We start from the raw sequence: 24787 nt of genomic DNA, 5'->3' as shown, positions 1-24787 counted from the left end.
CCATCCTTAAATTTGGGCCACAGATTGAGAAAAAGCAAGGATAAGTATATGTTTCTATGCAAAGAGGCGTCAAGAAATCTCCCACTTTTGTACAAATTAAAAAAAATCTGATCAAGCTCATATACAGAGTGTTCCAAGGACAAGGGAGATCTGGCACACAGCAGTACAAACTTTAGGATGTTTACATGTGAAATATTTATGGCTCTGGGATACTTCCATTCTGCCCAGGGATAATACCAGCAACCAAAAGACTGTATCTTAAACTGGTATTTAGCTTCCAGTTGCTTTCCAAATTTCGCAAAATGCACTGAACCCAGTTTATCACCCATGTATACCCCAAATCCTTAGATAACTTATGTATGTCTGGGATCCTCAGTCTCAGGAGAACCCGAACAACACAGATGACGGTCAAGCCTTGGCAGGAATACGTTCCTGTGAAAGAATAAGTAAAGGGAACTATAGTTTTTGGAAAGAAATGCTGAAAATCTGATGAACGTCGTATTGAGGGTTTTGTATCAGCCAGCTAGTCAATGTAAGGGAGGATTGGTTTCACAAAAATAGAGTCCTTAATTGCCAGATAATTAGAAAATATCACTTTTTATATGTTTCACACAGTCAAGTTTGATATCTGTCATCAAATGGACCTTATATCATTAACAGTGATTCTGCACATTTTGGTGTACTGAGCTAATATTATATGAAGTATAAATACATTTCTTAGGAAAACTTACACATATTTGGTATTGCCGGACTCCAAACATTCTGCACCACATTTCCTTGGTTAGCCTTCCAGGGAATATGTTTGTCCATTTGGTAAATGCCAAACTGCACCAAAATATTGAGCTGATTTGTTAACAAAAATGAAAATAGCTTCACCTATTTCATTATATCTTTGGGTTGCAGTGTAGCATTGATACACCTTATGCATCAATACATAAGCCTGAATGTGTTGAAAACTGTATAGTTTGTAGGGGTGCACAAAGAGATCAAACAGGTACATGTTCTTAAGCAACATACGAAAGATTTCCTTTTTTTTCTAAAGACGGGACACAGAGGTGCATCAACATCCCAGCCAGCAGTGAAAGGGTTAATTTACTGTCAAAGCAAGAAATTGGTGAACAATCTTCTTTAGTCTTTGTTTGGACTGGCCCTTTCTGCTGGGTCATCCCCAATTTTTTGCCTTCCTCCTTTTCTTTTGTCTGACCTCATTTTTGTTGGCTTTAGGACTCTGGGCACATTACCATTGATAACCAGTGCTTAAGTGCATGTGCTCTCTGCTTGAAACATGATAACATTGGCTTGTCTAAAATTGGCATTTTTAATTTACTTATAAGTGCCTATCAAAGTGCACTACATGTCCCCAGGGCTTGTAAATTATATGCGTATAGTGGGCCTTTAGCTCCGAGTGTGACACTCACTTAAGAAGCCCTTAACCATGTCTCAGGCCCGCCATTACAGAAACTGCCATATTGACGTGGCAAGTTAACCATCTTGCCAGGCCCAAACCTTCATTTTTAATACATATGTCACCCAAGGGCAGGGTGGAGTGTATTTAAAAAGTAGGACATGTAATTTTATGTTTTGCATGTCCTAATAATGAAAAACTCTTAAATTCCTTTTTACTACAGCAAGGCCTGTCTCTGTCATGGGATAACATTGGGATTGCCTTATTAACTTTTTTAATTTCCAAATGGGAAGAGATGGGACCCCCAAGTCTGGTGTTTCTGGAATTACAATTTAAACTGACAACTTGTGGTGAAGTCAAGTTTTAAATTGTAATTCTGAAAATGTAACTTTTAGAAAGTTGGCATTTTCTTACTTTAACCATCTGGTACGTTGTGCTTGTCTCTGAATACATATCAGCGTGGGAGGGAGTAAAGACTGTGCTCTTGTGCTTTCCCTCTAGACAGCCACACACAATGGGAGCTCAGGTGTGACTGATGGGCCATCCTGGGCAGGGTAGGAGGGAGGAACTGACACTAACACCTGAATGGGCTGTGTCCCGATCACACACAAAGGGTCATATAATCCCCTGCAGTGAGTCTCTAGACATGTCAGGAAGGGCAGGGACTATGTGCACTTCAAAGGCCTCTCTTTGGGGTCTCCCCACTTCAAAGGCATGACTGAGTATAAGAACTGGACCTCAGACACCATCAACTCAGTAGACTTCTGGACCTGTGTATACTCTGCCAGGAAGAAGGACTACTGTGCTGCTGACAGGACTGTCACTCTGCTGGACCTTGTTGGACTCCTGCTCTGCAGTGCTGACCCGCCACCTGCTGCCCTATTTGCCTGGTAGTGAGAAGGACTGGACCTGAATCTCTCCATCCCAGAACCAAAGTGACTCCCAGGCTTGCTGGCTTGCCTCTTGTTCTGAAGTCTCAGAGACACAAATGACTTCAGAGACATAAAAGACTTCCAACACACCTGCTTCAGCTACTGGACATGTCTTCAAGCAGCTGCTGACACCTAAGAGGTGCCCCTCCAGTCAGGGACCCTTGGAAGTGTTTTTTGACTCCTGAAATCAAGCTTTGCAATGGCAAATGGGCCTGCTCACACAAAGAATCAGCATGAGCTGCTGCAAGTTCGTCTCTTCGCACAGCAAGCATCGCTGCTCATGACTGCGAAGCTCCAGTCTGCCCATCCGTGACACCAAGCTGACTCTTTGTGCCTGTGGACCACTGCCCGAGGTGCTCTCCTTGCTCTGTACGAACTTCTTCCCCACAAACAGACTCTTGATTCAACTTCTGAGAAGGTAAAACTTCAGGAGGACTTGTCTAGAACTGTATCCATCATGTGTTCCATCGGGGTCTGCCTGAACTTTTGGGTTCAACCTTGTTTAGCGTGACCAGATATCTCAGGTTGGCACCTTATGCTTTTAAGCACTATATTGCATTTTAAGCTTTAAAATTTCATATTGCAACTTCTACATAGTGAATGTTTGTGGGTTTGGTTTTGTTTTGCTCATAAAATTAAGCTCCATTTTTCTAACCAGGTGTGATGTCTTTATGTTTGGTGTTTTCACAGTTTTACTGTTTAAAGTATTGCACACATACTTTACACATTGTCTCTCACGTTAAGCTTGACTGCTCTGTGCCAAGCCACCAGAGGGTGAGCACAGGTTAATTTATGGTGTGTATATGACTTGCCCTGACTAGGATTGTGGTTCCCACTTGGACAGGGTGCATACCTTTCCCAACCAGAAACCCAATTTCTAAAGTCTTGAAATAAAATTTCATTAAATCATAGTGACTGTTGTGCCACTTCTTGCTAGGAGTGAGAGTGCTGGGCCAAGGAGCTTAAGGACTTCTCTTATTTGATATTTTCATTATAAATATCTAATGAAACCAGAGTTCTATAGCTTGCCAGTCAAGAGTGTAGCTATTAATGGTGGAACACGTAGTTACAACAAGACCCACGGATGTGAAGGGCCCACATGAATCTACGATTTGTAGCTCTATTTCAATATCCAGCAGAGGCCCTTACCACATTTGCTACACCACTCTTGACTCTGCATGAATTTCACCCATAGGCAAAATGATTCAGCATAATATGATATCTCACCTGTTGTTGGAATGCTGAGCTAGTGAGGTTTAGTTAGTTGCTCTTGTGTGGCTCGGCTGGGTAGAACCCATAGGCCTGCTTTATACTGCTTCAACAGCACATGCTATTATTACCCATTTAAATCAAGCATATTCTGCTGCCATTGGAATGGCAGTGGACTGTTTTATTTGGTACCACCAGGCTCAAATTGCAGCCTACTGCTCAGATTGCTGCCGCAGACACTAAGCCTAAAGTTATAGCTTTTGAGCTTCACGGAAGAAAACAAAAAAGAGGTCCACGTCACCTGACTATTCTTGTCTGTAGAGGCAAAGAATGAAAAGTGTGCCAGATATGCTTGTTTAGCTGACTGTCAGTACCTTGTGCCATGCACCCTTTATCATAACTTTGAAAGCCATGAGTAACATAATGATACGAAAAAGTAACCCAATCATATTTTTTTATGTGAAAAGATTTTAAACAAGGTTTGCTAACCTGTAACACCGGTGCTGCATGTATAGAAGCAGTGAAGGCTTAACTAATATTAAGGTCAGGTAAAGTAAAGGGGGCAGCAGAGCATGTTTTTATCACACAAACATACAAAACAGTTACAACACAGGAACAATAGTTAACAGCTAGAGTGTGGATTTACTATTAAAACTCCACACACATTAATACTCGGTTAGGTTATAAAACTAACCAAAGCCAATATCACTGCACGTTTTGGGGAATATCTAAGAGCCCCTAGCGTCATTCTAACTCCACATTAGCGTCACGTTTTTTTTACGCTAATGTGGCGGTAGAAGGCCAGAAATGATGCGCCTTATTTACAAAGTGGCGCAATGCACACATTGCACCACTTTGCAACCCTTTGTGCCAGGCATAATGTATGCAAAGGGGGCATTCCCTGTTAGGGGGGAGAGGGGGCAAATAAATGGCTGATTTCTTTGCATCATTTTTTGTCATTTTTTAGGTTTCCATTGGTTTCAATGGGCCTCTAGGTGTTTTCTTGCAAAGTGCCGGACTTGCATCAAATATTCTGACACTAGTCCCCTAACTACTTCCATGGTGCACCTTATTTTAAATGCGGCACACACATAGTGACGTTAGGGGGCGCAAAGTTCCGCATGAAAAGTGGCTCTGCACTGTATGCAGCACCACTTTTCTTAGATATGGCCCCTGGATTTTTGATGCACATGCTCAAAAGTACCTAAAAACACTAAAGAGATCAGTCCTCATAGGTCACCACCGGTCCTTGCTTAGATGTTGTTTGTCTGACTTTGTAAGAATTTACAAACACTATGAGGAGGTGTCTTGTTCTCACAGTGTGATTTAAACATGCCCTCCCACCTCAGGGTACACACTCTGTTCGAGACAACTTGTGCACAAACAATGGAATATTCATGTAGACGTATCGAACATTAATGGCAAAGGCAAAAGCAGTACAAAGTTTACTCATTGTGTGTGTGTCTGTGTTTGAGTGTACATGAGTGTTTGACAGGGTTTCTGACTGTGTGTGTGGATGTGTGTGTGTGTGTGTATGGTGGTCTATGCGTGTCTCAGTGAAATAAAGGGAAATGGATATGTGTGGAGTGATATGTGCACAATGGTGTATTGTGACATGTTGGTGTCTACCAGTATGATGGTGATCGTGTGTGTGTGTTTGTGTGATGTTAATGTTGCTGCATGCACTCATGTTTTTGTTGGGTGTTTGTGGGTCAGCAGGGTGGATCAAGGAGTTAATAGTCACAACTGACAGCTGTTAATTGAGCCCCCAGCCATCAAAGGGGGTTAAACTGAGTAACATTATATTGGGTAAAAATTACATCAGTTACTTGCAGTTCTTAAAAATGTCTGAAGTGTGGTGTGTTGTGCTTTATAAAAATGTGTTTATTATTAACTTTTTGTGTATATATAGTGTTATGTATGTTTATGTTTGATTTGTGTGTTGATGTTATGAAAGCTACAAACAGAGAGAGAGTGAGAGAGAGAAGACAACCTACAAGAGACTGCCGTAGATGCGTTTGGACAGAAGATTCTGCATAGCCAAGTGCCCCTTATACGTCGAAACCGCCCTAAATCAACATGAGAAAACAAAAAGATCAATGGTGTTGCCGCAGTGTTTATAATTCTGATAGGTCCAGTAACTGCTGTTGCTCACCACTCATTTCAATGCCACCTCTGCCACACTGTGTGATTTTTGGTGACTTTAGATGACAGAGATGCTCAGAAGAGGTCGAAAAAGAGGAATCCTATCTAATAGAAAGCGTCTCAGTTAAGAAAATACTTTCTAGACAAATAAACAGGGCTGGTCTGAAGTAATTTAGTAAAAAAAAAATTAAAAGGCCTTACATTTGCATTGTTTTTTGCTTCAAGTCTGAAACTTGTAAGTATATTTTGTGGAAAAACACCCAATCTCTCTTCATCTGAAGAACAACACTGGTGTGCAAGAGAATGTTACTCTCACTTCATTCTTAGATGGAAGGAGTAGAAGGGCTGGGCAGGATATTTTTTAGGTTTCACCTGCACAGCGCTTGCACTGTGCTTGCAAAATCTCTTGTAATGAAAAAAAAATCTTATCTTAAAAGGGCTTAGAGCCTGCCCATTACTGACCTTCACTTACATTGGCTAGCTCCCACATCACTCTTGTTTCCTTGCTTCCTATTGGTCACCAGCTCTTCCTGGCTTTCGGTTTTCTCTTGAGCCTCGGAGTCTTTGTCAATGTCATGGAGCTTGGACTAAGTATAGCTTCTAGTTGCCAGTGTCCTCCCACTGGCCACAGGCTTCTGCAGATACTCTTTTTTTAATTTTCCACAAGTACTCTTAGAGAATGCATGTGTCTGCAGTCCCTCACCCCATTCTCTTCATGCATGGTTTGTTATCTCTGTCCTCCCATGACTATAGTTTAATCACTCCCCCTCCCATATCCGTTGTTTAATCATTGCCCCATCCATCTTCCCATGTCGTTGTTTCATTAATGCCCCCGCCCTCCTCTCTTGTCATTGCTTAATCACTGCCCCTGCCCTCCTTCTCTGTCGTTTAATCACTGCACTCCCACCCTCCTTATATGTCCTTGCTTCATTCTACCACCCTCTATTTCACACCTTACCACTGCCCACGTTATGGAGGCTGCTGTGCAAGATGGCTTAAAGGAAGAAAAGTGTTATGATGCAGTCAAAGCTGGGCACTTCATAGCGCTTTTTACTTTTGAGCTAGAACTCCATAAGAATGCATGCCCTCTCTACCCCTCCCCATTGTCTTGCTTCCCTTGCACAGCTCTCACCCACTCCTGTGTCCTTGTTTCTCAAGCGCGCAAGATATTCTGCAGCCTTCACAAGGCATTGCTCGCTGCTACCCTGCTGGTAGAGTGGGACACCTTTAACAACCAAGGGTATCCAGGAGCAGTCCTGGGCTGGGAGGCCACGTTTGCCGCCTGCCTTACTCCCATCGACATTCACATTATGGGTCTGTTCCAGGAGCTCAGAGGCTCCTCCTTACATCATAAATCCCCCACCCCCTTCACAAGAAGTGATGATTGCAGCTATAGTGGCTCGTCAAGGCAAACAGGTAATTTAGCAAAATAATGTCCCCCAAAGGCTATTTTTAGACTTTACCTTCAGTGGGGCTGCCAGCTGAGACAATTTGGTTCCCCCTAACTCACTTTCCTCACACCCTACAGCCTTGTTGGGTGTTTGGGGGACCGGTGTTTGGAGAGAGCTGCCAACTTTAGAATTAGGGAACCAGGTACAATGCTTGGCGTCAGCTCAGCATGATGTAATCATGAAAAAATCATTTAGGGCCTGATTTAGAGTTTGGCGAGGGTGTTACTTTGTCACAAACGACGGATATCCGGTCCACCATATTACGATCCCATTTTGGCCTATGGAAATTGTAATACAGCAGCCTGGATATCCGTCACAAACGTAACGTAACCTGTCCGCCAAACTGTAAATCAGGCCCTTAATTTCCCTGTGCCTCAAAAATGTGTCCTTGTGCAGTGTAACGGGTGCTCATGTTAAGTACTCCAATAATTTTAGGTTGAGTTTGAGCTACATAAAACTGCTACTATATTCAATTGGTCACAATGCACACTTTACATCAGGGCTATCGATTTCTGCTCCTGTTTATTTTTCTGCCTCTCATATAGGGGGGGGGAACAGAGTTGTGGCATTAAGGTGACATAGAGCCAAGCCTTCAGCAGGACTCGATGCCGCCCTTGTGCATGCACATCTGAGACCAGTTTGTTTAGCTGAACACTGTCTTTTTAGAGTCGAGCCTGGGATAGCATTTGCTTGTGCATGTGTGTCGCTTGCGAGACGCTGTAGTAGTTAGAAAAGGGCCGGGAGTCGTGCCCATATCACGTCAGTGTCTTTCATTGGTTCGTGGGCTTGCCTTTTAAAATCTACTTTCTTTCATTAGTGGAAGGCATGCATACGTCATGCCTTTTCCGGTGGTTAGCCCTCCTCGAGCGCAGCAACCAAGTAGTGAAAACATACAAGGCTCGCTGTTTTCCGTCCGGTTTGTGGACTACTTTTTATCTTTTTTCGCAGCGCGATCTCGCTTTGCAGAAGTCAAGCGCTTTGTATGACATCAACCCTGAGACCGTTTCTATTTCCATTTCAATTTTTTAGCAGCGCGATTGCGCTCGATTTTTTCACATTTAATGAGGCAAGAAAAGTCCGGTTGGGAGTTTACAACTGCTAATAGCTCTAACTCGGAGAACTGCGAGGCCCGTTGAATTGCAAATGCTTGTTTGAAATGGCTGCGATTGTCATCTCTCCTTTACGATCAAGAGCACAGCAGGGAGGACCATCTTCTTGACCTGCCAGGGGCAACTTCCCCTAGCACCTCTCTCACCAGATTATTTGTACAGGGGCACTGTGCAGTATTCTTGTGTTCAAAGTACTTTGCTGAATATTGTGCAAAGAGGTTTTTTTCTGATGAGCGAATATAAAGTGTACACTCATATTTGAAAAGAATACACTCTTCTCAAACTGATTTTTTTAACACAAAAAGTTTATTAGCATTTAATGATAGTGTAAGTGATACTTTATAAGATGTCAATTAACCACAACAATCTTTTAAAGTTTATCAGTTTGCTGGTTAAAAGTTGTTGGCAAAGCCAAGAGGTATCACCTCTGCAATATCTAATGGCCTTGTCAACCTTTTTTAAGATGTATTGCACTGCAGCGTTTTCTCCGGTGTCACATGGCTTAGAGTAAAGAAAATTATAGCGCTTTAATCAGTGGTGTAACAAAACTTGAGACTACTTGCAAAGTGCCTTGAGGGGGGGCCTCCCCTGGACCTAGTCAGGGGCCTGCCTTCCCTGCACAGTATACTGTGCTGAGGGGGGAACCGGGAGCTCGTGGTGCCCCATCACCGCAGGGGCTGCGAGGGCCTTTTTTACACCACTGGCTATAATACGGCTAGTGTTGACTGTGTCATAACACTATTATTTTCTTTACTTTCAGCAATGTTGCAGAGCTGCGCGATTACTGATGTGCAAGATGTCTAAAAACATTGACAAAGCCCATGGGCATAGGTGAAACCTATTAGCTTTGCCAATGCTTGTTTCCTCATGCATTTCTTCAGTGGCCTGTAGCCCTTGAAGGTCGGTGCCTCGTCCACTTTTCCAAGCTCCCTAGGTCAATACCAAGAGGTACATGAGGGCTTCAAGAGATGGAGGGAGGGTAAGGGAAATTTTGAAAGGACGCATCTGAGTGGTGGGAGAAGGATAGAGAGAGAAAATATATAGATGGAAAAAGAGAGACACTGCGAGGAGACGAATGCCCCAGGGCTGATTTGAGCATTTTTGCCAGGGTTACTTTTGGTTCCCCGGCCAGACCATGAATAACAGATTTCTGACACACAGGTAAAAGTTCTTCTCTGGCTAGTTTGTCCAAGCTGCGAGAGAGAGGATGGAAATTGCAGACGCCGCCAGCACTCCGTGAACCACTTGCGATAGCAGTGTCACTGATAACAGTAAATCATCGCTAAGTATCCGAACAGGGAAGCGTCAGCGAAAGATGGTTGCCTCGTGATAAAGGCCGGTTTTTGAAGTGCGCCTGCACCTGTCAGAAGGCCTGCTCCTGTTGGCGTGTGATAAGGCTATCTACTGAAAGCCAGCGGAGCTTTCAGGCTCTGGAAGTCGCTAAGCAATGATGTACCGCTCTACTCCTATTCAAAGTTAAAATTGATCGCACAAAGTTGATCGGAACATTAAAATCATACTTTTCTCTGACCAATGGGCCAGTTATCTGGTTTAAATAAAAGGTTGGTGCAAGCGCACAAATGTAACGACGTATGTATTCAGTTTTAATTGCTGCTTTTCTCCACCTTATATCTTAAAATGCAGGACCGTTCAAGAGAAATATTTGTGTTTACAGGGGGTAGATTTTTACGTATGTTATTCCATACATGTCTCCCTAACCGCACCCCCCCCTTTTCTGTTGATATGTCAAATCAAAATTTGTCTTTCTGCCCAATCAGAGACGAATACAAAACTACCCACACACCATTCATCCATCCTTCCATCTAATCATCTATCCTTCACCACACAAGGAAATATAGTGTTCCTAGAACTCATTGAATGTGTCTTTGTTCCGATGGATATCCGAGAATGTTTAAACTTAACACTGAGGCATGAAATATGTATATTAAAATGAATAATTTATCTGTGCTATATTGTAATACATTACTTTTGTAACACAGTTGTAAGCGACTGTTTGATTATCAATAATCAGGTCAGCCATTTAATGCGAATATGTATTTTGTCCAGGGAACTGCTCCACACTACCCAATGGATGGATCTGATAGGAACCTTCATAATATCTCCCCTTGACTTTTGTAACATCATTCACACTGGCCATCCAAAATGGCTGATTGCCATACTTCAAAGTCTACAATTCCAGTCTGTGCATTGAACTTTTTAAATTAGACCAACCAGGCCTCCTCAGAAGAAACGCCACTTCTTACAAGTTGAAGTCAGTATTCAATTCAAGATTCCCTGCAACTTTACTAAGGCCTTCAGGGAAAAAGGCCTAAAATACCTGCAAAACTGCTCCTTGCTATATCTCTACCACAAACCTCACCCTATCAGTTGCTATCTCGACTGCTCACAGTTGCCAAGTGGGTCAAACAGACAAGAAGTTCTTTGTGTTTGCACGGTCCTAGAGTGTGGAATGTATTCCAGCCTGTCTTGAGATTTAAACCTCGTCCCGAACGAGCACTGAACTAAAAAGTTCAAAGCTCACCGAATATCAGCTGTGCTTCATCCACCATCCCTTATCAGAGACTTTCTGTCCTCCAATTGCTTTATTTTCTGACTAAGCTATGTTTTGTTTCTCCTCTTGTACTTTGAATTAGCCAAAAGAGAAAGATGGTTGCCTCGTGATAAACGCACTAAATACACTACATAAAGAAATACATAATATGCCCTTTTGCTGAATTTTTGTAACTCTTAAAATTACATATTTTCCAACTATAGCCTCTCCATTTGAGGAACAGATTAGCAATCCACTTAGGGCCTGGAACAGCTTTTCCTGGGCTCTAGTCCGACAAATAGTCTTCTGCATCATCTTTCCCTTTAGGTCCTCCTACAGGCCATTTTCAAATAATCACCGAAAAATGTGGTTTAATTGTAGATCTTGAGAACATTTTTTAAAGTTAATTTATGGCTCTTTGTTCTTGTTTGTATTTGGTTGCTAGATGCCCCCATTCTTACAAGTCTAAGCCATCATTTCAAGATGGGATGATGGAACCCTGATGGTGAAGGCGAGGACAGATGAATCAACATTCTACTCCCTTAGCAATAAAGTACTAATATTAGCCAAATCACAAAAGCCACTCTAAAGGGATCATGGATAAGCCATCAGTGAAAACATTTACATTGTAACGTCATTAGCCCTAATTTTTTTAAGGATCTTATCATTTCATTGTAGGCATCATCTCATTTGTAGGCCACCAATGGTCTCATTATAGAAAACTTTTGTCTGGTTCTCGAATAATTAAATAGACAGACATTGCTGTGGCTCTCCAGAAAGTCTGTTTCACATACATGTGGTTTGAAAAGACAGTTGTCACTAACCTCTACCTACTAGCGATTAATTAGAAATGCAGAGCAACGAAAAGCTTTTTATTAATTAAATCGAGGTATTTAGTAGGGTTCATCGTTGCAATTTTCTTCTTCAGATGAAGAGAACTCGTGAAAGATGTTAAAGGTCATGCATGCAGTTTGGAACCACACCGTTTAACTTACAGTCAGCTATTGAACTGGTATTTCGGCTGCAGAGATATGTTCTCACTACTTCAGCCCGAAGACAAGTGGACAGCAGCATTTTTTTAACTGGAAGGGAATAAAGGAAGAAGCTCGGTAAGGAAGCGTAGAGCGAGAGCGGCAACAGATTAGCGTTGGATGTAAGAAGGCAAGCAGCCCTGTAGCTCTGTTTTTTAATGAAAAAGGTAACTGGTCCCCAGCACTTCTTTCTTTTCAAAACAGTTTTTAACTACCTTTTGGCCCTATGAGGCTGTACCTGAGTTATATAATTAAAATATCATCTGGCAAGAATATTGTGTTATAAATATTGTGTACACAAATATTTCCCTTTTAGGTTACCAGTATAAAATCTGTACCCAAATGGGTCTATATTTTTGAAAACAACATTTAGGACACCATTTTTCTGTCAGGCAATCTTTTTGATAAAGATATTCTGACAAAAAACCCTCTGTGCTCCCTAAACACATACACCCAGACACACACAAAGTCCAAGGCTGCTTCGGCACCAGGGTACCCTGCCCAGTGAGAGAGCACTTTATGTATAACATAACATAACATAACATAACTGCTGCTGCCATATTCAGAAATGGGAGAGCTACCAGTCTGACAATCTCCTCCTCCTACATCCCTTCTTTACTGGGGAGTTTCGTCCTCAAGTGCCCATGTTGGGGAGCGCTACCTGCAAACTCATTAGAAAGGATACCGTAGGAACCATGAGGAAATCAACTAAGGCTGCCTTGAATACTAATAAGCACAACTATGGTTTTACTACATGATTCTGAGCTACTTATTGCCTGGAAGATTATCGATTTAATAACAAGGATGCCTTATGGAAATACCGCACAACGAGTACAATATTTTATGGAAATGACTTATGACTAAAATATTATGACTTTTCAATTATCTCAGTATTGAAATTTGCACAAGAAACGACTCAATTATCATTAGGCCATTATGTGTGCAGTCACATTTTATGTGCTCCTCTAATACTACCCTATTAATTTTTTTCTAACCTACATTGGTTTGATATCAGTTGTATGTTTGTTTTGCAGGTGGCCCGTGAAATGTACCTTCTATCTCTTGGACAACGACGTGAAGTTGAATGCTTTTGAAATGTCTGCTCAGGAGCTGATGGCACGGTTGTGCCGAGATGGCGACCTGCATTTCGCCAAGGGAGATGTGCTATCAGGTACAGCTTTTTACGTGGCTGCATTCAGCTGCAGCGCCCCCGTTGCCTTGCAGAAGACCAGATCACTAGAGGACCAACAATGGAAGGACGTCATTGCCACATTAGAGAGCTGGTGCCTGCGCGACAGCGAAATACCCAAAATCAAGTGTGATGGCATGTCCATTGTCTCCCTCAACACCGGTATTGCTGCCGTCTTCCTATCAACCCTCTGCCCAAATAACTTTGCTGCCTGTATCTACAAAATGAGCACTTTGTTGCACAGCCAGCGATATGAAGAAGTGGTCAGCAGGTGCAATTCCTTGTTAAATACCTACCCTCAGCATTCAGTGCAGCTGTTGCTCACCAGGGCTCTTGCATGGGTGTTGTCCCAAACTCATTCTAGCAATGGGGTTGTTGACTACGTACAGTCCTTTGTCAAGCACAGACAAGACACCATACTATATGTTAGTAGAAAACAGAAGGAATATCTCCCACAAATCATACAGGCCTTTCGCAGCTACATTTCCACGCACAAGAAGGATACAGACGGTGGCTATCATGGCAGCCTACTTGGGGACTGCCATTGTTTTCTTTCTTGCCTTGCACCTGATGATATGCACATTTGTGAGACACAGGCAGCATACTTGCTTGAGAAGGGCAACTATGAAGAGTGTGTGGTTGTCTACTCCAAAGCTATTGATGCCTTATCCACGGATAGAAAGATCAAATCTGATAATGTTTGTTGTCTACTCGTGGACCGGGCTATGGCTTATTTTTCATTTGGTTCCCATACTAAAGAAATGCTCCAGGACTTAGCAGAAGCCTTCCAGATCAGCCCCACCCTGGCTAAAAAACATTTCGAAGATCTTTTCTCTCCCAAGGATGCTGAAAGGATTGAGGAGAAAGCTAAGAATTTCCTTGAATCCGAATTTTCAGGCTTTAGGGACACAGTGCGCATGCGCCCCGAGCTGAGATCTAATACAGAGGCTCAGCTACTCCTGCCTATAATCCAGACCCTTCAGTTTCTAATTCATATCTCTCCCAGCTCCAAACGTGAAATGAGTGTCCGCCTTGCAGATTGCCAGTTGCTCGCTGGGGATTTCCGAGGAGCTTTGGAGGTCTGCAACCACTTATTGGTGTCAGAGCAAAAAACCTATTTCAACACACTTTTGGTCCTTCGGGGCTTCTGTCAGCTACACGCCAATGATCATCATGGGGCTCTGGAAGATTTCCAACAGATTGTGGAACATGACTCACCACATCCTAGCAGTTGTGTCAAAGCCCTTTGTGGGCGTGGGCTTATCCGCATGTTGGCAGGCAGTCCATACCTCACTGCCTTAGACTACATCACAGCCTGCAAGCTGAAAATGGAGGAAACCATTCTCACGATAAAATCTTACATTCCTTGGAATCAAAGAGGTCTGCTCTTCAAGGTTCTCCAAGAAGAAGGGCAGAAGATTCTGCAGAAGAAACCAGCTAATCCAACTGGAAGCAGTGGACTACGGATGAAAAGGGTGGTTGAGCAGAATGGCATGCCATCTAAAGAAGGGTATGAGTGATTTCTGTTTGCATTAATTTAATTTCTTTTATTTAAATGAGTCTAGATCTTAAACTGTTCCATACTATCAATATATTTTGCATTTCTCAGCCCCACATTTGCACATGTTTTTATCTAGATAGATTCTTTCTTTCAGGTCTGTACAAATAATGTACATTTCAGAATATAAGAACATGGGGCTAGATGTAGCAAGGCATTAGCGCCTCGCAAACGGCGAAAAACGCCGTTTGCGAGGCGCTAATGCCTGTGCGCGATGCAGAAACACATTTTGCGAGTCGGAACCGACTCGCAAAATGTGTTTCCGACTTGCAAATAGGAAGGGGTGTTCCCTTCCTATTTGCAACTCGCACCGCGATGTAAGTTGATTTGTGACCGCAAAAGCGGTCACAAATCAACTCGCAGTTACCATCCACTTGAAGTGGATGGTAACTCATTCGCAAACGGGAAGGGGTCCCCATGGGACCCCTTCCCCTTTGTGAATGATCACAAAAATAATTTTTCAGAGCAGGCAGTGGTCCAATGGACCACTACCTGCCCTGAAAAATACCGAAACAAAAGGTTTCGGTTTATTTTTCAAAGTGCAGCTCGTTTTCCTTTAAGGAAAACGGGTTGCACTTTGAAAAAAAAAACCTGCTTTATTGAAAAGCAGTCGCAAACATGGAGGTCTGCTGACGACAGCAGGCCTCCATGTTTGCGAGTGCCCATAGTCGGTATGGGGCCGCAATTTGCGACCCACCTCATTAATATTAATGAGGTGGGTCATTGCGACCCCATACCGACTCGCAGAAGGTGTCTGAGACACCTTTCTGCATGTGGTTTTGCGAGTTGCAATTTGCGAGTCTCTATGACTCGCAAATTGCAACTCGCAAAACCATACTTACCTACATCTGGCCCCTGGTCCTTATCCTGAGTTTACATTGGTTAAGTACATTTAATTGGATGAACATATATGTAGTAGTATTCTAAGTTACAAAGCCCTTGACTTCACACATTTGCGAATTTACTCAAAAACTATGCCATTTCCATGACATGTGAAGCTTGCTAAGTTTTATAAAAATAGTGACAAATATGGAACCCGGCTTTGCAGAAGGAAGATTTCCGCTGCTGTCTAGGTCCGGCAGTGGACCGCCTTGTAGGCGATTACCATTAAAAGGTGATACTGCAGCACGTTCCTCCATTACCTACTCTGGAAAAACCAGGGCAGGACCTCCTGCAGCAGGGAAAGGAGTTTTGACAGAAGTCTGTCTAAGGACTCATGCAAGCCTGTAGTCGACATTCACATAGACACCGTGCTTAATTTGAGACAGTGTTTTTAGGTGCTCAGCACCAGTACCTAATTGTTAACACTGGGATGTAGGATAGCCAGCCACCTGGTGGCACAGCTTGTCTGATTTTGTGATGAACACAGCAGTTGTTTAATAATTATGTTAATTAAAATGAATAATAAGCGCCACTCAAAGCTATAAAAATGGCTTACGTGGCATGTATTCGCCCTTTTTCATGTATAAAAAGACTAAATTGTAGTAGCGCAATAGGTGGTGCAAGCTACAGTGGTGCCCTGACAAGATCCGTGGCACACATTTATTTACAAATTAAGTACTGCATAGACAGGGAGTGGAAACTAAATAGAAATGTCACAATTATCCCCAGATCTTGAGTACAGTTCAAAGGCTTAAAAAATATTCAATTTTCTCCTTCCACTGCTTGTCTGTTGAAGTAAAACAACAGAAATTAAACACTCAATATTTCGCATAATTTACCATCCTCATGACAAAAATCACCTATTCATTGGACAAACAATAGAAGTCGAAGCAGAAAGTGTAATTTCCAACAGGTCTTCCTAGGGGGCTTCAGTGTTCACTGGGGCGACAGGAGTGTCATACTGTCCACTTTTCTACAAAAAAATGACCTTAAATTATTATGCTCTAGCCCATTCATGAGACGTGTAAAAATACTTGACCTCCCAATTTAGAATAAGACATGATTGAGGGTATAACTACTACATCACAGGATTTATTTGACCATATCCTTGTAGCTTTTTCTCCCTAATGTATCAAATCTTCTCCTGGATGCAAACAAAACAAGATTTGGCAAAGCCAATAGGTATTTTCTCTAGGAAATCTATTGGGTTTGTTAATGTTTTTCAACATGTTACACAACAGTGCTAGCTGCTGTGCAGTATGTTTTAAAGTGAATAAAAAGGAGTGTGATGCGACCGACGCTGACAGGGCTGCTGTGCAACATGTCTTTAAAAACATTGTCAAATTTAATAGATTTTGCAGAGGCGAAACATAGGCTTTGCCAATGCTTGTTTTAGTATTGAAACCAGTGCTGGAGATGGTGTGTGCACCACTGTGACAAGACCCTCTTGGAGTACTATGTTCAGTTTCAGATAGCATGGCTAGAGCATTGTGCTAATTAGACATAGCGATGTCGTGTGTCGTATATATTAGTATGATCTACAGTTCTGGATGCCTCACCTGAAGTATTGCCTCCGTCTCTGGACGGTATATTTAAAGTACTGTGCACAGCAGTTGTAAGGCTGCTTCTAAAGTATATTTTTCAGCACTTAAAACCATGTCTAGTGCAGTGGTTCTCAACCTTTTGTTGAATTCTGTGGACCCCCACTTTTATCATTTACTGGAACCCGGGGACCCCCCTGACTCATTCTCGGAATCCAAGAAACCCCACTGAGTCTCTACTGGAAGCCAGAGGCCCAGGCCTAGACATTATCAATGATTTGAACTGCAAAACAGTTCACAAAAAATACAGAAACAGGCATTAATTAAACACAAATGGTAACACATTTGATTTACTTTGCAACCAAAACAAATACTTAAAAAAAAAAAATCATAAGAAGGTTGGAGCTTTTCTAAATTCAATTGAAGCCACACATCGTCCATACGATATTCTATTTGATGCACCTTCACCACTCCCACAAATCAATCTGAGGATAGTAGTTTCATTTTTATTCCTTGACATTTACAGTACATTTTATAATTTTCAATTGTACATTTAACCACTGTATTTATATACACTTTATTAATCTGTTAATATTAGTCAATGTTCCAAGCAGTCACAGACACCTAAGGAGGCTTTGCACTTTATTAATCTGTTAATATTAGTCAATGTTCCAAGCAGTCACAGACCCCTAAGGAGGCTTTGCGGACCCCCCAACCCCCCCCCCCGGGTTCCCGAACTACAGGTTGGGAACCACTGGTTTAGTGGACTAATGTGAAGTAGGGAATGAGATGAAAACGAGTATAGTAGGCTACATGTTTCAAATGAAGTGACTTGGAACATAAGGTCACATTACAAGACAGCAAGATGGCAAGAAAAGAGGGTGGGGTTTGGCAGGAGGTCAAGTATATCAATGGAGCAGCAGGGGTGTAGAATTTAATAAAATATCCACTTATCCATGGGACGGGTTATTTCTTAAATCTACTTGTCCTGTAAAAAAATCTACTTGTCCCTTTGGTACCATGTAGTGCGGCAACAAATTATGGCAGCAATTTCTTTATGTAAGAGCTCTGAAAATAGCCTTTCTGATTATGTTAGGGCTGCTACTATAGTAGGGCTTGAATACTTGCAATTTCAATCCCTATTATACCAATTTCCTTTTTTTGCCACCTTTCCACAGGTCTACATACTGGGGCTTTAGGAAACAGTAAGCAATAGTTCCAGGGGCGGAATGCCTTTGAGTCTGCAAACCTACTAACTTGCATGTTTTAAGGATTTTCACCAGCAGCTCTTCTCTAATCTTTTCCCATAATGAGAAAGGTTAGAAATTTACTCCTGGGCAGAAGTAGAAGTTCTTCCAGGGTTGGGATAAAAGAGGGTGGGGGGAAAGTGAACTTGCAAACGCTCAATAGAATTTCAGATGAGCAAATCTACACATGCATATTTGTTTGTGCTAAAATACATTTCACAAATATTTTGTAGGAGTACAATTTCCTGGTCTACTTCAGTAAGTTCTTGTGAACTCATGAAAGTAATTAATTCAAAGATGTATACTAAGGGTGCACTTTAGTGACTTTCTTTGAGAATTGGTGCCCTAATTTGGTCTGGCGTCAACAAAGGCATTTTGGCCCAGATTCAAGAAAAGTGGCGCTTCACACCATGAAGCGCCACTTTTGTTGCCCACCCCCAATGCCACCATGTGTGTGCCGTATTTAAGATACCATGGTCAAAAATTCTGATGCTAGTGGAGGAAAGTTCAAGGAGGTCCATTGATTCCAATGGGTGCGTCCTTTCCAGCAGGGGTTAAAAATGATGCCAAATATGGCACTATCTTGTAGATTTAATTGCACTATTTTTGCAGGCCTCCTTGTGCCGGAACGCCCCCTTTGCATACATTACGCATGTGGGATGCATAATGTGGCGCAAAGGGTCGCAAAGTGACACAATGCATGCATTGTTCCAGTTTGTAGATATGGTGCAGCGTTTTTGGCAATCTAATGCCACAATAGTGTCAGAGAAATGACACTAATGGGGTGTTAGATTGTACAAGGGCATCCTTAAATTTGGGCCTTTGTTCTTATTAAACTTCTATTTCTCTATCCATTGGCTGGCTTTACTGTGAGTGATTGCATTCTGCTCTTCCACAAGGAGTATATTGGCACACAAAGTAGATTTGTTCAGTGCCAGGAACCACTGTGGCAATCAATGGCATAACGAAACTGGAGGGGGCCCCCTTGCGAAGAACATGGAGGGGCCCTCCCTCTAGACTCATTCATGTTGTGCTGAGGGGGCCCCCTGGCTATGTGGGCTTTTGTTACACCACTGTTGGCAATGTGTGATTTTTGAGACCAAAGACTTATTTTTCTTTTTGACAGTCTTTGTCCCAATTGTAAGGGCCTGGCAGCTCCCACAACAATAAAGTGTTATAAAATCCATGTAAAAACAAGACACGCATTGACAAAACCAAAAACTCACAAAAATGTCGGATTGGTTATGCTTTTTGTAATCTAGTTGAAAATGGTTACACTGACTGTCCATTGGGATATTTTGTGGAAATACTAGCACACATCAACACATTTTACTAAATGACGCTTCAAAGAAATAGCACCTAAAATTTGTAGCAAAACATATCTTTTCCTACTTGCACTTTTTCTGAACATTGAATTTTGAAAGCAAATAATCATCACTCTTGCTTACAAGCTGCTGCAAACATTTGCATTTAATCAGAGAGCATTCTGGGAGCATTAAACGTAGCCTCATATTGTTAAACTTTTCAAATAAGTGACAAGTGTGTACACTTTTTTGTTTTTTTTTTTTGAACCACTTTCAATAGTGCAGGGTGACCTTAAAATGTTTATTTACAGTGCTCACCCTAATAATGAGGGCTTTTAATTAATGAACCATAAATACAAGTTAAAACAGCCTTAGCTTTTGGATGCACATATTACCTCAACTGCAGACAATTCTCTTCTCTCTAAGCTGGCAGCCTGAGAGTTTGTGCTGCAAATGGCGTGGCCTACTTGTCCTAAGGCCAAAATAAACAGGAAAGCTTGTTCCCTTTGACCCTAAACAATATGTCCTGTCCATGAGGCAATAGGAATTCCACATCCCTGAGCAGGTTCCTGCTGCACTAGTACCCCTTCTCCACCCAGGTCCATTTAAATGCTTTCGGAGCAGGGCAAAATATAACAGAGACACAACATGAACAGCAACAACATAACCTAAGGGCCACTTGCACATAGTACTTATACAAAACATGCAGCAGCTGGACAAGTATTCCAGAGACACTGGACTGCAGCAAGAGGGGTAACAGTAAAAGCTACTAGTATAAGCAGACATCACAGGGAACACAAGCATGCGCATACAATGCTCCAATTCTTTTCCAAAGGAACTACTTTTCTGGCTAGTACAACGGGGCATATTTACATACCCCTTGCGCCGCCTTAGCACCACCATTAGCATATTTCTTTTTACACTAACGTGGTGCTAAGGTGGCTTTTCCCCAGCACCTGGTATACAAAGTGGCACAATGCATGCATTGGGCTGCTCTGCAACCCTGTGCACACAATTATTCCTGCACCAGGCATAATGTATGCTAGAGGGGAGTTCCGACGCAGGGAGGACCAAAAAAAATCAGGCACAGTGAAATTTAATAGATTTCACTGCACCATTTTTTCTGTCATTTTTAACGCCTGCTCAAGGCAGGCATTAAAATAATGCACTCTTTAAAATCAATGGGCCTCCATGTGCTGTGCTGCACTAGCATCAAAATTTGTTACCCTAGTGCACCAAAGCACTACAACAGCGTCAAAAATTCTGACACGGTTGTGGTAACAACGGCCTTTGTGCACCATATTATAAATACGACGCAACCATGGTCTTGTTAGGTGGGGCAAGGGTGATGTAAGTGAAGTGGTGCATCGGGACTGATACACTACTTTCTTATAAACATGCCCCATAGTCTGCCCAGTTTCCTGGGGGTTATATGGCATGCCTTCCTTTTCTTTACCCCTACCTAGCAAAAACATACTCAGAGCAAAGATTAATAGATGAAGGCAAATCAAGCCAGCAGTAGCAAAATATACTTATATCACACACACAGAAAATGACCTAACAATGCACATGTGCATAGTTAGGCTGTGCACACCTGTCTGATTTCAGCAGGCTGCTCAGGAAAAAATCACGGTAATACACACTTAACAATAGTAAAGCGAACAATTGGATAGCACGGAAGAACATTACAGTCATTGTTCTCAGAGCTTAGGTGCCACCAAAGCCCACAAGTACAGGGATGCAAGTAAATACACAACGGAGAGTGGAAGGAGGGTGGGCACACAGATGGTGTGCTTGTTCGAAAATAAAAAAACTGTACCTGCAAAGTATAGTAGTCAGTGAAAGTACACCTACCAGTGGATAGTGGGCAATGATGGGGAGGTGTACTTGGTCAAAGCTCCACGTGGTGGCAACAAAGTGTTGGCCAATCAGAAGCAAGCAAATTAGAGCGAATTTGGAATCCATGAATGGTAAGTTCAGGTAAATAAGGGGGTGTTTTTAAGCCACTTTTAAGATTTCATTTTTTTTTAAATACAAAAGACTTTGCAAGCACAATGCAAGCGCTGTGCAGGCGAAACCTAAAAAACAGGTGTGGATCGGGGTCTTTCAGGACATTAACCAATCTGTCCTAAAAGCAAAGATTGCCTTGCAGCTAATTAACTTCTGAGTAGAATCTAACGTAAACGTAATTGTGGAAAAAGAGGGATAAAGGTTCCTGAAAATACATCATACCAATAAGTGCCCACAATGGGTTTTTTAAAACAATGGCTCAAAGAGAGACAAACCTTTTTAATGATAGTGTCTTTCAACAAAACCATCAGGGCAAAATGTAGAAACATTGGAATATACATTCTAAGAGTATAAAATTATATCTTGGAAGCAAAATCAAATCTTATTACAGTGGATAGCAACATAGATAAAAATCCACCCTGGGCAAATCTATCTTTGAGGAGGTCTGGCATCTCCCTGCTGGAGCATTAGATACAACCAACACAATTTAGGCCACAAATAAACTTTGATGACCCAAGGAGTAGAAAACGTCTCCCTAAAAGTATACCGATTAAGGATAATTTGATGTAGGTACCTCCATTTTGATGAAACACTGGAACATTATTGTCAGATGCAGGAGTAAACTACTTTTCCATCATCACTTACCCATATTCTTCATAACACGAATTTCAAACAAGGTGTGACTAATAGAGCCCATATTTACAAGCAGCCTGCGCACCGGTGTGTTACTTTTTGTGACTCACCAGTGACTCAGGCTGCTCACCCATATTTACAAGGCCACACAAAGCCACTTTGCATGGCTTTTCATGGCCTTGTAGATATGGAGTAAGGCAATGCAGCGCAAGTCACTATGTTGCCTTACTTTGCATCAGGGAGGCTTTTCAAGATGTGTTGCATGGTTGTTCCCACGCAACATATGTGGATTTTCACGCATTCCCAAATTTACAAAGTTTTGTAAACCTGGGAATGCATCAAAAGCCTACTCCATCCCAGGGGTGGTGTAAGAGTGAGGCAATGGGGAAAAATACCTTTATTTCTCCCCATTTTCCTTTTTTATGTGTGCTGCATTCTGCACACATAGAAAGAGGAAATCACCCATATTGATTGTTTTTGTGCAGGAAGGTGTCCCTTCCTACACAAAAACAATCAACTCCACAATGCAGGGCCATGGCAGCAATTGTGCACCAGCACAGGGGGAGAGGACAGAAATGTGCTGTATTTTGTAGATACGGCGCAATTCTGCCCTTTCATGGTGGCACAGGGCAGCACTTGCTGTGCCATCCTGCACCACGGGCCTTGTAAATATGGCCCTAGGAGTTTTAAAAAATGGTTGAACAAGACGGAGGCAGTATTTGGGGAAGTATGTTACAAGGGATAGATTAGGCCACCAGATTCATGCCAGGAAATTGACAGCTTCATTTTAACAACCCATGCCAATTCGTATTTGTAGGAAATGTGAATATTTGTTAAAGGGATGAGAACCCACATCAAAGAATAATCACAATACTTGTCAGTGTGAACTAAATAAACCTTTGCTTAATTCCCTGGAAACTTGGCACAAAAGCAGTCAGGCTCAACTTAGAGACAAGGTGTAATGTATTTATGCAGTGCATAAACAGCAATAAAGTGAAAACACAACACATGAACATCCGAAACCAATTAAGACAAAAAGAGTCAATTTTAGTAACTTAAATGACACCAAAGTGACAAAAAATAGAAATGAAGGAATTCATGTGTAAAGTTTGACCTCAACATAATGGCAGAAGCACAACGCACCAACCATGGTTATCTGTTGTGCAAGATCGGGTCAAAGTCAAAAGTTAAAGCAGACGGTGGTAGATAGCAGGTTGGATACAGGGACCAGGTTCGTCCCAGTGAAAAGTTTAATTTCTGATTTAGAAATATTTCTGGAGAAAAGGTGGTCACTGACAAGTTATCTGTGGGGCAATCTGTGCTCAACAGTGGTTGGATTGTGAAGAGTAGGGTCCTGACACAGTTGTTAATGAAGGGGGGAATGCTCCCAGTGAGTGAAGCCCGAAGTCGGTGGACAGATGTTGAAGGGTTGTTGCTCGGCGTCGATCCCAGTGGGCCCTCTACGTTCGTACTTAAAACCTTTCTGGTTGTCATTTCTCCGTCAGCAGGACAAACCAGTAAGTTGAGACAGACTGGCGGTTAGACTTCAACACCGGTCCCAGTCTTTGACTGGTTTTTCAGAGGAAAAGTTGCCAAACTGTTTTTTAAGCCCCAGCCTTTGCAGTTTGGACAGGAGGATTACACTCTAGCATCAACCAAGGGTCTGGGAGTGGGCAGCACTTGAGAGTTAGAACTAATTCCAGCAGAGAACAACAGCAGGGTCCAGGACAGGTCCAGTTGGAAATGGTCAGGTGGGTAGTTGGATAAAAGGCCTTTGGAAGCCTGTTGAATCCCTGTTACTCAAATAAGAGGTCAGCCAACTGACACTTGGAGTCACTTCCCAGGCCCAGGGTTTAAGGCAGGCAGGGAGGCCCTGACTTCAGGATTCAGACAGCAGGGCTGGCCTTCTTCTGATCTTCACAGGTCCAGGAGTGTTCTGAGAGGAGGTCTGTGGGTTCACTTTTATGCCCAGTGCCAGCATGTGGGTGGAGTGCAAGCCTTTGCCCACCTCTAAAGCAGTCCAGTTCTGGTCGTTCTAGTCAGTTCCTTTACCCCTACTGGATATGGTGCCAGCCTGACTAGAGAGACAAAGGACATGCAAGCTCCATTGTGATCTGCCTCTCCTGGTTACGGAGTAGGCCTTCTATGAGGTCAGGAAGGAGCTTGGCACACTCCCCAGACAATCCCATGAAGCGCAACCGGGAGCAGGGTATAGCCTGAAGGACATCCTGCTCAGGAGAGGAACACCTCTCCGCATACCCAGTGCCTTTTTCCAACAATCTAGGAGCAATACGCATAACACTCCTGGGGAGCCATCAAGATGACACTGGCAAAAAGGCACATTTGGCAAGTGCAGAAAAATGACAACTTTGTAAAAGTGTAATTTTCAAAACAGTAATATAAAATACAGCTTTAACATTACGTTGGCTTTTAATTTACTTTTCAAATGAGTCATGTTTCTAGCTGCTTTCAAACTGGAGTTAAGCATTATAAATTGTTACAATCTAAATCATTCACACTACCCTATGGTGATTTAGGGTATACCTTAGAAAGTTTACGCCTGATGAAAGGTCCATCTTACCAGGTTGAA

At 42.4% G+C, this 24787-nt stretch overlaps 1 protein-coding gene across 1 annotated transcript in view; it reads left to right on the top strand.

Annotated features, from left to right (window-relative positions):
• Window positions 1-24787, top strand: part of TTC34 (tetratricopeptide repeat domain 34) — a 516120-nt gene that overhangs the window by 18113 nt on the left and 473220 nt on the right. Inside the window, exon 2 of the mRNA XM_069239923.1 lies at window positions 12868-14532. Within this exon, the coding sequence (XP_069096024.1) occupies window positions 12929-14532 (1604 nt within the window). The 5' untranslated portion in view covers window positions 12868-12928. The remainder of the gene's footprint in view (window positions 1-12867; window positions 14533-24787) is intronic.

The sequence above is a fragment of the Pleurodeles waltl genome, chromosome 6 (assembly GCF_031143425.1).
Source record: "Pleurodeles waltl isolate 20211129_DDA chromosome 6, aPleWal1.hap1.20221129, whole genome shotgun sequence".
Taxonomy (NCBI): Eukaryota; Metazoa; Chordata; class Amphibia; order Caudata; family Salamandridae; genus Pleurodeles; species Pleurodeles waltl.
The sequence above is the reverse complement of the archived record's forward strand: the minus strand, read 5'-3'. Positions and strand labels throughout refer to the sequence as shown.